The sequence below is a fragment of the Babylonia areolata genome, chromosome 27 (genome assembly GCF_041734735.1).
Source record: "Babylonia areolata isolate BAREFJ2019XMU chromosome 27, ASM4173473v1, whole genome shotgun sequence".
NCBI classification, from domain to species: domain Eukaryota; kingdom Metazoa; phylum Mollusca; class Gastropoda; order Neogastropoda; family Buccinidae; genus Babylonia; species Babylonia areolata.
Window position 1 is genome coordinate 13,127,616 of NC_134902.1, and position 12,500 is coordinate 13,140,115.

At 40.8% G+C, this 12,500-nt stretch overlaps 1 protein-coding gene across 1 annotated transcript in view; it reads left to right on the forward strand.

Annotated features, from left to right (window-relative positions):
* Nucleotides 1-9,163, forward strand: part of LOC143301387 (uncharacterized) — a 35,404-nt gene extending 26,241 nt beyond the window's left edge. The window contains exons 4-7 of the mRNA XM_076615632.1: nt 1-77; nt 4,885-4,968; nt 6,174-6,280; nt 8,153-9,163. The exon at nt 1-77 is cut by the window's left edge and continues 217 nt beyond it. Coding sequence (XP_076471747.1) covers nt 1-77; nt 4,885-4,968; nt 6,174-6,280; nt 8,153-8,371 — 487 coding nt within the window. The 3' untranslated portion in view covers nt 8,372-9,163. The remainder of the gene's footprint in view (nt 78-4,884; nt 4,969-6,173; nt 6,281-8,152) is intronic.
* The last annotated feature ends 3,337 nt before the right edge of the window (nt 9,164-12,500 follow it).

A 12,500-nucleotide genomic window follows, 5' to 3' on the forward strand; every position in this document is an offset into this window, starting at 1 on the left:
CGCAAACCTTGCCGGCACCTCGGGGTATTTCCACCCTGCGGAGGACACCACGACGTATGTCAAGATCTGCACTGGAGGTGAGATGTGGTTCAGTTCTCAGTGTATGTCTGTGTCTCTGTTTGTCTCTGTCTGTCTGTCTGTGTCTGTGTTTGTCTGTGTCTGTGTTTGTCTGTGTCTCTGTTGGTCTCTGTCTCTTTGTGTGCCTCTGTTTGTCTGTGTCTCTGTTTGTCTCTGTCTGTCTGTCTGTCTGTCTGTCTGTCTGTCTGTGTCTGTGTTTGTCTGTGTCTGTGTTTGTCTGTGTCTCTGTTGGTCTCTGTCTGTCTGTCTGTGTCTCTGTTTGTGTCTCTATTTGTCTGTGTCTCTGTTTGTGTGTCTGTGTTTGTCTGTGTCTCTGTTTGTCTCTGTCTGTCTGTCTGTGTCTCTGTTTGTCTGTGTCTCTGTTTGTCTGTTTCTCTCTGTGTGTCTCTGTTTGTCTGTGTCTCTGTTTGTCTGTGTCTCTGTGTGTGTCTCTGTTTGTCTGTGTCTCTGTTTGTCTGTGTCTCTGTTTGTCTGTGTCTTTGTTTGTGTGTCTGTGTTTGTCTGTGTCTCTGTTGGTCTCTGTCTGTCTGTCTGTGTCTCTGTTTGTCTGTGTCTCTGTTTGTCTGTTTCTCTCTGTGTGTCTCTGTTTGTCTGTGTCTCTGTTTGTCTGTGTCTCTGTGTGTGTCTCTGTTTGTCTCTGTCTCTGTTTGTCTGTGTCTTTGTTTGTGTGTCTGTGTTTGTCTGTGTCTCTGTTTGTCTGTGTCTCTGTTTGGGTGTCTGTTTGTCTGTGTCTCTGTTGGTCTCTGTCTGTCTGTTTGTCTGTGTCTCTGTTTGTCTGTGTCTCTGTTTGTCTCTGTCTGTCTGTCTGTGTCTCTATTTGTCTGTGTCTCTGTTTGTGTCTCTGTTTGTCTCTGTTTGTCTGTGTCTCTGCTTGTCTGTGTCTCTGTTTGTCTCTGTCTGTGTCTCTGTTTGTGTGTCTCTGTTTGTCTGTGTCTCTGTTTGTCTCTGTCTGTCTGTCTGTCTCTGTGTTCCTCTTTCTCTGTCTCTCCCCTGTGTTTCAAATTGTATCGTTGCCATCTCTCGCTGTCTCTTTTCTCTCCCTCCAACCGTTCCCAGACACTGTGTCTCTCTGTGTCTGTGTCACTGTTTCTCCATTTGTCTGTCTCTCTGTGCCTGTCTCTGTCTCTCATTCCCCGACTTTCTGTGTCTCTCTGTGTCTCTGTTTGTGTCTCTATTTGTCTGTGTCTCTGTTTGTGTGTCTGTGTTTGTCTGTGTCTCTGTTTGTCTCTGTCTGTCTGTCTGTGTCTCTGTTTGTCTGTGTCTCTGTTTGTCTGTTTCTCTCTGTGTGTCTCTGTTTGTCTGTGTCTCTGTTTGTCTGTGTCTCTGTTTGTCTCTGTCTGTCTGTCTGTGTCTCTGTTTCTGTCTGTCTGTCTGTCTCTGTGTTCCTCTTTCTCTGTCTCTCTCCTGTGTTTCAAATTGTATCCTTGCCATCTCTCGCTGTCTCTTTTCTCTCCCTCCAACCGTTCACAGACTCTGTGTCTCTCTGTGTCTGTGTCGCCGTTTCTCCATTTGTCTGTCTCTCTGTGCCTGTCTCTGTCTCTCATTCCCCGACTTTCTGTGTCTCTCTGTGTCTCTGTTTGTGTCTCTATTTGTCTGTGTCTCTGTTTGTGTGTCTGTGTTTGTCTGTGTCTCTGTTTGTCTCTGTCTGTCTGTCTGTGTCTCTGTTTGTCTGTGTCTCTGTTTGTCTGTGTCTCTGTTTGTCTCTGTCTGTCTGTCTGTGTCTCTGTTTGTCTGTTTCTCTCTGTGTGTCTCTGTTTGTCTGTGTCTCTGTTTGTCTGTGTCTCTGTTTGTCTGTGTCTCTGTTTGTCTGTGTCTCTGTTGGTCTCTGTCTGTCTGTTTGTCTGTGTCTCTGTTTGTCTGTGTCTCTGTTTGTCTGTGTCTCTGTTTGTGTCTCTGTTTGTCTCTGTTTGTCTGTGTCTCTGCTTGTCTGTGTCTCTGTTTGTCTCTGTCTGTGTCTCTGTTTGTGTGTCTCTGTTTGTCTGTGTCTCTGTTTGTCTCTGTCTGTCTGTCTGTCTCTGTGTTCCTCTTTCTCTGTCTCTCTCCTGTGTTTCAAATTGTATCCTTGCCATCTCTCGCTGTCTCTTTTCTCTCCCTCCAACCGTTCCCAGACTCTGTGTCTCTCTGTGTCTGTGTCTCTGTTTCTCTATTTGTCTGTGTCTCTCTCTGTGCCTGTCTCTGTCTCGCATTCCCCGACTTTCTATGTCTCTCTGTGTCTCTGTCGCTGTGTATCTATCTGTCTCTGTCTCCCATTCCCAGGACTCCGTGTATTTTTCTGTGCCTCTGTCTCTGTATCTCGATAAGTCTATCTGTCTCTGTTTATCTGTCTGTCTGTCTGTCTGTGTGTGTCTCTGACAACATCTCTCTCCCCCTTTCTCTTTCTCTCGCTCCTCTCACCTTTCCGAGGGGCAATGTCACTAAACTGCTGACAGTTCAATCTGATCATTAGCTGTTTGTTCGTTCATTGATTCGTTTATTTCTTTTGCTCTTCATTTAGTTAGTTTATGCTTGTATTTCTATTCATTTATTAATGGATTTATGTATTTCTACTCATTTATTATTGATTGATCGTATTATGGTTTCGTTTATTTACCTGTCATTTTGTTCATTTACTCATTGGCTTATTTATCTTATTCTGTATTTGGTCGTTTGATTCATTCATTCATTCATTCTTTCATTCATTCTTCCATCCATAGACCGACTTGTTCATCTACCCATTCATTCATTCATTCATTCATTCATTCATCTATCCATCCATCCATCCGTGTATTCATTTGTTTCGCCATTCATGTACTTAGCGATTGTTTATTCCCTGATGCACTTGCAAAGTAACTCATTTATTTTTTCACTTCCTTATTTCTTTCTTTCTTCGTGTATTCATTCATTCACCTTTGTATTTATTTATATAGCTAGTTGTTTGCTCGTTTTTTTGTTGTTGTTGTAGTTGTTTTTTGTTTGTTTTTGTTTCTGTTTTTTTGTTGTTGTTCTGTTCATTCGTTTTCTTAATCATGTAATCACTCATTCGTTTTCTTAATCATGTAATCACTCATTCGTTTTCTTAATCATGTAATCACTCATTCGTTTTCTTAATCATGTAATCACTTCTTTGCTCATTATTTCTATTTTTCCATTCATTCATGATGCTTTGTTTGATACTCCTTATGCATCTTATTTCTCTAATTCTTTATTCACTCATTTGCTGGTATCGTTGGCAATTATATTCATGTGTTCACCCATGTATCGTGTATCAATTAACTAATTGGCTAATTGATTGATTGGTTTACTGATTATAGATTAATCATAATCTGTGTAATTATTTGTTGTCTATTTGTTTACTTATCTATTTTATCTATTTCGTTAGTTTGTGATGGTTAGAACGTTAGCTAGAACATTAATGAAAGCGTTAATAAGAACGTTAGTTAGTTAGTTGGTCAGTTAGTTAGTTCGTTGGTTAGTTAGTTAGCTTAAAAAAAAAATACTTGTCTGTTTATCTGTCTAGTTAGTTAGTTAGTCAGCCAGTCAGTTAGTTAGTTAGCTACTTACTTATTTACTTACTTACTTACTTATCTGTTTATCTGTTTAATCAGTTAGTTACTTACTTACTTACTTACTTTCTTACGTATCTGTTTATCTGGCTTGTTAGTCAGTTAGCTGGGTTTTTTTAATTTATTTTTTTCTTTTAAATTACTTATCTGTTTATCTGTCTTCTTAGTTAGTTAGTTTCTTACTTACTTGCTAACTTATCTGTTTATCTCTCTAGTTCGTTAGTTGTTTTTTGTTTAAAAAAATTATATTACTTATCTGTTTATCTGTCTAGTTAGTTAGTTAGTTGGGGTTTTTTCTTATAGTTTTTTTTTCAATTACTTATTTGTTTATCTGTCTAGTTAGTTAGTTTGTTAGTTAGTTAGTTACCTACATACTTACTTAATTACTTACTTATCTGTTTATCTGTCTAGTTAGTTAGTTAGTTAGTTAGTTAGTTACTCACTCACTCACTCACTCACTCACTCACTCACTTACTTACTTACTTACTTACTTACTTATTTACTTACTTACTTACTTACTTACTTACTCACTCACTTACTTACTCACTCACTCACTTACTCACTCAGTTACTCACTCACTCACTCACTCACTCACTCACTCACTCACTTACTTTCTTACTCACTCACTCACTTACTTACTTACTCACTTACTTACTTACTTACTTACTCACTCACTTACTCACTCACTTACTTACGCACTTACTTACTTATCTGTTTATCTGTATAGTTAGTTACTTAGATGTTGTTGTTTCTTAAATATTACTTACCTGTTTATCTGTCTAGTGAGTTAGTTAGTTAGTTACTTACTTACTTATTTTAGTACTTATCTGTTTGTCTGTCTAGTTAGTTTGTTAGTTGGGTTTTTTTATTAAAAAAAATATTACTTATCTGTTTATCTGTCTAGTTACTTACTTATCTGTTTATCTGTCTAGTTACTTACTTACTTACTTACTTACTTACTCACTTACTTAATTACTTATCTGTTTATCTGTCTAGTTCGTTAGTTAGTTAGTTTGTTTTTTTGTGTTTAAAAAAAAAAAATTATATTACTTATCTGTTTATCTGTCTAGTTAGTTAGTTGGTTCTTTTAGTGTGTGTGTGTGTGTGTGTGTGTGTGTGTGTTTTTGTTTTTGTTTTTGTTTTTTTTCCAAAATGCTACTTATCTGTTTATCTGTCCATTTAGTTAGTTAGTTAGTCAGTCAGTCAGTCAGTGATAGTTAGTCATTCATTCATTCATTCGTTCATTCGTTCCTGTGAGCAACAGGATGGGTGACGACCCTGGAAGCCGCTACCACAGACAGAAGCGCCACAGCCAAGGACGAGAACTGCACCATCACCACCGCCGACGGTGAGTCCGTGCGCACAACCAGGTCACTGTCACCGTCGCCACTGTCGTTGTCGTTGTCGTTGTCGCTGTCGTCGTCGTTGTCATTTGTCAGTTTGATCATCATCATCATCATCATCGTCATCATCATCACTGTCAACGCCTTTTATCACAACCACCACTACTCCTCCTCCTTCTCTTTCTCCTCTTCCTTATCATCATCATCATCGTCGTCGTCGTCGTCGTTGTCGTTGTCGTCATCATAGTCAGTTTGATCACTCTCATCACTATCAACGCCTTTTGTCACACCCACCACCACAACCACACTCCTCCTTATCCTCCTCTTCCTTATCATCATCGTCGTCATCATCATCATCGTCGTCCTCGTCATCGTTGTCATAGTTTGATCACTCTCATCACTATTAACGCCTTTCACCACAACCACCACCACACTCCTCCCCCTCTCCTTCTCCTTCTTCATTGCCATCGTCGTCGTCGTCGTCGTCATCAACATCATCATCGTTGTCATCGTCGTCGTCGTCATCGTTGTCATAGTTTGATCACCCTCATCATCATCAACGCCTTTTATCACAACCACCACCACAACCACACTCCTTCTTATCCTCCTCTTTCTTATCATCATCGTCGTCGTCATCATCATCACCATCATCATCGTCGTCATCGTTGTCATTGTCGTCGTCGTCATCGTTGTCATAGTTTGATCACCCTCATCATCATCAACGCCTTTTGTCACAGCCACCACCGCCACATCCACCACCACACTCCTCCTTCTCTTCCTTATCATCATCATCGTCGTCATCATCATCATCATCATCGTCGTCATCGTTGTCATAGTTTGATCACCCTCATCACCATCAGCGCCTTTTGTCACAACCACCACCACCACCACACTACTCCTCATCCTTCTTCTCCTTTCCCTTATCATCATCATCATCATCATCGTCGTCGTCGTCGTCGTCGTCATTGTCCTCATTGTCAGTCGTTGTCGTCAAAGCTGCACGAAGTTAAGATAATAAAACTGTGTGGTAGTGTAAAGTGTCCCAGAGCGCATGCGAACATTTAAAACAAAAACCGTTTTAAATACACTTACCTAGTACCAGTAAACCACTTAAAACCAAGTGAACCAAATTGAAACGTTTTTAAAACGTTTGCATGCTATCTGAGGGTATGGTGTGCACGTGTTACATTGAGTGTTACCTCTGTTACAGAGTGGGACAACTCAGTGTGTTACTGTGAGTGTGACCAGCCTCCCATTATTCTGGAAGCGGAGACCTTGGTGATGACTATCGAGGAGAAGGTGGATAAAATCGTCAAGGTGACACTGTCAAACGTTTATATAAAAAATAATTATATATATAAAGCTGACAAATTAAACAGAAGAACATCCAACACGTTCGAACTAGATTCACGCTCACTCGAAGGTTAACGACGATTAATTTCAATATGATAAACTGAATAAATGATTGTTTTGAAGTAAAAATAAGATGTATCCACACACACACACACACACACACAAAACACGATAAGCCTTCACCACAACCCGATAAACATCTAAACCATGACGTGACGTCAATACAGGAACGACGTAACACTTATGACGTAATGATTAAACACCCCTTCAATGCAGGCCCAATATAAATGAAAGAAATCTCTTTGCTTGGTGTAAAAAAAAAAAAAAAAGGAAAGAGAAAAAAAGCGTCGTGTATTTAAGGGCGGATGAACGGACAGACCAACAGGACGGACAGACAGACAAACAGACAGATACACGGAAAGGAGGTTAGGTGAATGGATGGGTGCATAGGGGACCATAATTTTTTTTTTTGCGGGGGGGTAGGTACATGATCAAGACTAGACCGACATGATGGCTGCGATTTTGGAAAACGAACTTAACACCAATGATTGATCTGTCGATGATTCCTCACTTACTCAACCACACAAGGATGCCCATTGAGTTATTAACTGGACTCTTTGAGAGTGAGGTGGATACGAGGACTGGCTGACTGATTGATTGATTGATTGATTGATTGACCGGCTGTTATATCTGATTTCGATTCATTAGATTGTTGGTCAGTTAGAAAAATGATGATATATAGATGATTAAAAAAGAATTTAAAAAGTTGGTAAGTTTCTTTGTCTAGGTGGTTTAGGCTACTTTATTCTAACATGCTTCTCCATTTTTTTCATTTCTTTTTTCAATCATTTCTTTCATTTCTCTTTCCAAGTCCTTATTTGCATCCAGTGTTTGTTTATTTATATATTTGTTTAATCATCTTCATCTTTATTCGTTTTCTATCTATCTATCTATCTATCTATTTATCTATCTATCTATCTATCTATTTTTGATTACACACACACACACACACACACACACACACACACACACACATATATATATATATATATATATATGTGTGTGTGTGTGTGTATGTATATATATATATATATATATATATATATTTTTGAAAAAAAAATTACCAAAGACAGGGGAAACACAATAATAAAGATGTAGCTGGTACGTCTATCATGCACACTATCCGTCCTTTCTCTTTATATTCCTAAAACTTACTGTACACATGCATGGACTATGGGGGTGAAGAAAACACAGACACACAGACAGAGGCACACAGACAGACAGAGACACACACAGACACACAGACACAGACATCATCTACACCAAAACCCCACGCACCCCCCCCCCTCCCCCCCCCCACGTAAAATGTCATTTTGAAGATTTCTCTTATGCATGAATTATTCGGACGTACTTTGTAAATGTTACCATCTACTTATATCATCTATGTATGTATGTATGCATTTATCAATCTACCTATCAATACTTATATTATCTATCTATCTATCTATCTATCTACCAATCAACCAACCTGCCTATCTACCTAACTATCTATCTATATCTATCTACCAACCAGCCTGCCTATCTATGTATCTATTTTATCTATCTATCTATCGCAGTCTGAAACCTTCAGTTCGGGCAGAAAATCGGAAATTCACAGTTCTAAAATCAACTCTCTCTCTCTCTCTCTCTCTCTCTCTCTCTCTCTGTATATATATATATATATATATATATGTGTGTGTGTGTGTGTGTGTGTGTGTGTGTGTGTGTGTGGATAGATAGATAGATAGATAGATAGACAGATAGATAGATAGTCAGATAACTTAACGTCTTTCCCAGGAGCTGCAGGTGAACCCCCAGAACACGTCCAGCACACGCCGCAAGAAGATCAGCGTGGAGGACTCCCGCCCCAGCGCCCAGGGCATCGGCTTCTTTGGTGTGGGCTTCCTCATCTGCATCTTTGGGGGCATCTTCCTCATGGACCTCAACGTGCTCTACGTACACGTCGCCAAGCTCTGCAAGAGCATGAAGGCTCAAAGCAGCCAGTCAGACGCTTGAGAATGATGATACATCGGTCGAGGGAAATTTTTTTAAAATTAACTCACTCAGTACGACCAGTCCTCGCTTCTCCTCTACACAGACCCTTTAGATGTCCAGTGGGTGTCTGAATGACCCAACCTTTAGCTTCCGTCGTCAGAATTGTGGTATTCTTTGTCAACATTCACCTCTTCAGTATAAGAGCCTTCCGCTTGCAATATTTTGATGATGGTAATTGGCGTGAAACCGCTGTTAACGTCGTCTCTTTCGCCGTTCGTATGGAGAGAGTTAAAAGTCACTTTTTGTTGTTGTCCACCACCAGTGAGGTTGTTTTGTTGCATTGTGCAATATTGGGCCGTTTGGGTTTTGGGTTTGGTTAGTTCATAGGCGCTGGAATTCGTTGTGTTGTTAGAAGGATTTGAACTGTCCTGAACTAATTTGATTTGATTTGATTTGATTGATGAAAAATCGTGATGTTTCGCGTTCGGCTTCGACCACCCTCTTGAAATGACAGGACCGATTGGGATGAATAGCGCGGGACAGTTTATATATATCACCGCACTGCTCTAACACCACGTGACGGGAAATGACGTATTCAGGCGGACAGCGGAAGATGTCAGAGAAGATGTCTGGTTTTATCTAAATTTCATCTAATTGAATGAAATTCGACTTTATTTTCGAACTTTTTTTTTTTCTAATGTGAAATCCTTGCGTTCCACGACCTATGAGACATGGACGGGAGCAGGGGTGGAGTGGGGTGGGGTGGGGTGGGGTGGGGGGTGGGAGGTGGCTGTCCTGTCCATGGGGAGAGTTCGGTTGATGTTCCAAGGAAGATAGGGGGTGGGGATGGTGGTAGGGGTGTCTTGATTACTTATTTTTGGTTTTATTCTGTTCTGTTTTTTTCTTTTTTTTTTTCTTTTAGAGAGAATTAAACAATCTGGATTGGGATGGAGGTTGAGGTGTTGTGTGTGTGTGTGTGTGTGTGTGTGTGTGTGTGTGTGCGTGCGTGTGTGTGTGTGTGTGTACGCGCGCGTGTCTGTGTTTGTGTGTGTGTGTGTGTGCGTGCGTGCGTGTGTGTGTGTGTGTGTGTGTGTGTGTGTGTGTGCGTGCGTGCGTGCGTGTGTGTGTGTGTGTTTGTGCGTGTGTGCGTGCGTGCGTGCGTGCGAGTGTGTGTGTGTGTGTGTGTGTGTGTGTGTGTGTGTGTGTGTGTGTACGCGCGCGTGTCTGTGTGTGTGTGTGTGTGTGTGTGTGTGTGTGTGTGTGTGTGTGTGTGTGTGTGTGCGTGTGTACGTGTGTGTGTGTGTGTGTGTGTGTCCGACTTTATTCCTTCGGACATGAACGACAGTGACCGTGATGCTGCGGACGGTCTTTTCAGGTCCAGTGCGATTGGGACAATTTTTGACAAAAAGATAAAGTAAAAATTCAATAAAATTTCATGTAAAATATCATTTGAAATTAAATGGCCATGTCGACCGGAGCTTGCTGAGCGAAGGGAAACAACCCATACATCGAACGCTCCGTTGTGAGAAGGGAAGTAATTCCTCGCCCGAGTGAGCAGCACGAAAGAAAAGACAAACCTTCCCAAAATTTTTAATTTATCCTTACGATTCTCGCCCATATCAGTATCAGTATCAGTAGCTCAAGGAGGCATCACTGCGTTCGGACAAATCCATATACGCTACACCACATCTGCCAAGCAGATGCCTGACCAGCAGCGTAACCCAACTCATAGCGTAAAAGTCAGTCAAGGCAGTTTATTGAATTTTCAGTGAATACCGCATAAAATGTGATCTTATCTGAGTAATTGACAATTATTTGTTTATTTGATGAGATAACAGTGGAAAGGTTTGCCGTGTTGGAAAATTATCATCTTCACAGAGAAAACTGTAATTATCACATGAAGAAGAGCGTGTAACTACTAGCTTATATGTGTGAAATACACACATCAACTTCTTTTTTTTCTTCTTCTTCTTTTTTCTGTGTTTTTTTCTTTCTTTCTTCTTTTTTGCTTTTTCTATTAACATGCATTTGTTTGTCAGTGCAGTCTCATTGTTTACCTTACGGTAAATCGTTTCTGTACAGTATTACAGTATCAGTCTCAGTAGCTCAAGGAGGCGTCACTGCGCTCGGTCAAATCCATATACGCTACACCACATCTGCCAAGCAGATGCCTGACCAGCAGCGTAACCCAACGCTTAGTCAGGCCTTGAGAAAGAAGAAGAAAAGATAGATAAATGTATAAAATATATTACTACTAATACTACTAATAATAGTTATAAGGCGCAAAATCTTGATTAAGTCAGAGTACACAGAAAAAAAAAGATAAAAAGTTATGGGCTGCTCTCTCTATGTGCGTCATGTATATTTACTATTCTGTTTGGATGAGTGCACAAATATGTTCATGCTGTTTTTGCTTTTTTCCCCCCGCTACACACCCTAAAACACTAAAATTCATACGTGTTGGCAAATATTGCGCAGAATAGAATTGCAGGCGTTAGTTTTCTTACTCTTCGTAAATGTTTTTTTTTGCAGCTGATTTTCAGTGACCAGTTCAAGCATTTTGGATAGACAGTTATATTGGATGTGTATCATCAACGGTTGTTGCTTAATCTTTTTTTCTTTTCTTTTTTTTCCATCTTTTTGTCTTACTTTCTTTCTTCCCATACTGATGTTGACTGTTAGTAACCTGTCAGGAGCCAGTTGCATTGCTTGGTTCTAACTTTTTTGACAGTTACACGTAACTAAATGACTACGTTGACCGAACTACGCCATTGGTCAGTTCCATACCACACACAGTTAGTAGCGGGTGACGATCATACTAAGCTCTTCCGTCCGAGTAATGCAACTGGCTCCCGGCTTCTGCGCGATGAAGGTAGAGAACAGTGTAGCCTCAATACCCATTATAAAGGAGGAAGGTAGAGAGCAGTGTAGCCTCAATACCCATTATAAAGGATGAAGGTTGAGAGCAGTGTAGCCTCAATACCCATCATAAAGGAGGAAGGTAGAGAGCAGTGTAGCCTCAATGCCCATTATAAAGGAGGAAGGTGAAGAGCAGTGTAGCCTCAATACCCATTATAAAGGAGGAAGGTGGAGAGCAATGTAGCCTCAATACCCATTATAAAGGAGGAAGGTGGAGAGCAGTGTAGCCTCAATACCCATTATAAAGGAGGAAGGTAGAGAGCAATGTAGCCTCAATACCCATTATAAAGGAGGAAGGTGGAGAGCAGTGTAGCCTCAATACCCATTATAAAGGAGGAAGGTAGAGAGCAGTGTAGCCTCAATACCCATTATAAAGGAGGAAGGTGGAGAGCAGTGTAGCCTCAATACCCATTATAAAGGAGGAAGGTGGAGAGCAGTGTAGCCTCAATACCCATTATAAAGGAGGAAGGTGGAGAGCAGTGTAGCCTCAATACCCATTATAAAGGAGGAAGGTAGAGAGCAGTGTAGCCTCAATACCCATATCCATTATAAAGGAGGAAGGTAGAGGGCAGTGTAGCCTCAATACCTATTATAAAGGAGGAAGGTAGAGAGCAGTGTAGCCTCAATACCCATTATAAAGGAGGAAGGTAGAGAGCAATGTAGCCTCAATACCCATTATAAAGGAGGAAGGTGGAGAGCAATGTAGCCTCAATACCCATTATAAAGGAGGAAGGTAGAGAGCAGTGTAGCCTCAATACCCATTATAAGGAGGAAGGTAGAGAGCAGTGTAGCCTCAATACCCATTATAAAGGAGGAAGGTGGAGAGCAATGTAGCCTCAATACCCATTATAAAGGAGGAAGGTAGAGAGCAGTGTAGCCTCAATACCCATTATAAGGAGGAAGGTGGAGAGCAGTGTAGCCTCAATACCCATTATAAAGGAGAAAGGTAGGGAGCAGTGTAGCCTCAATACCCATTATAAAGGAGGAAGGTAGAGAGCAGTGTAGCCTCAATACCCATTATAAAGGAGGAAGGTAGAGAGCAGTGTAGCCTCAATACCCATTATAAAGGAGGAAGGTGGAGAGCAGTGTAGCCTCAATACCCATTATAAAGGAGGAAGGTAGAGAGCAGTGTAGCCTCAATACCCATTATAAAGGAGGAAGGTAGAGAGCAGTGTAGCCTCAATACCCATTATAAAGGAGGAAGGTGGGGAGCAATGTAGCCTCAATTCCC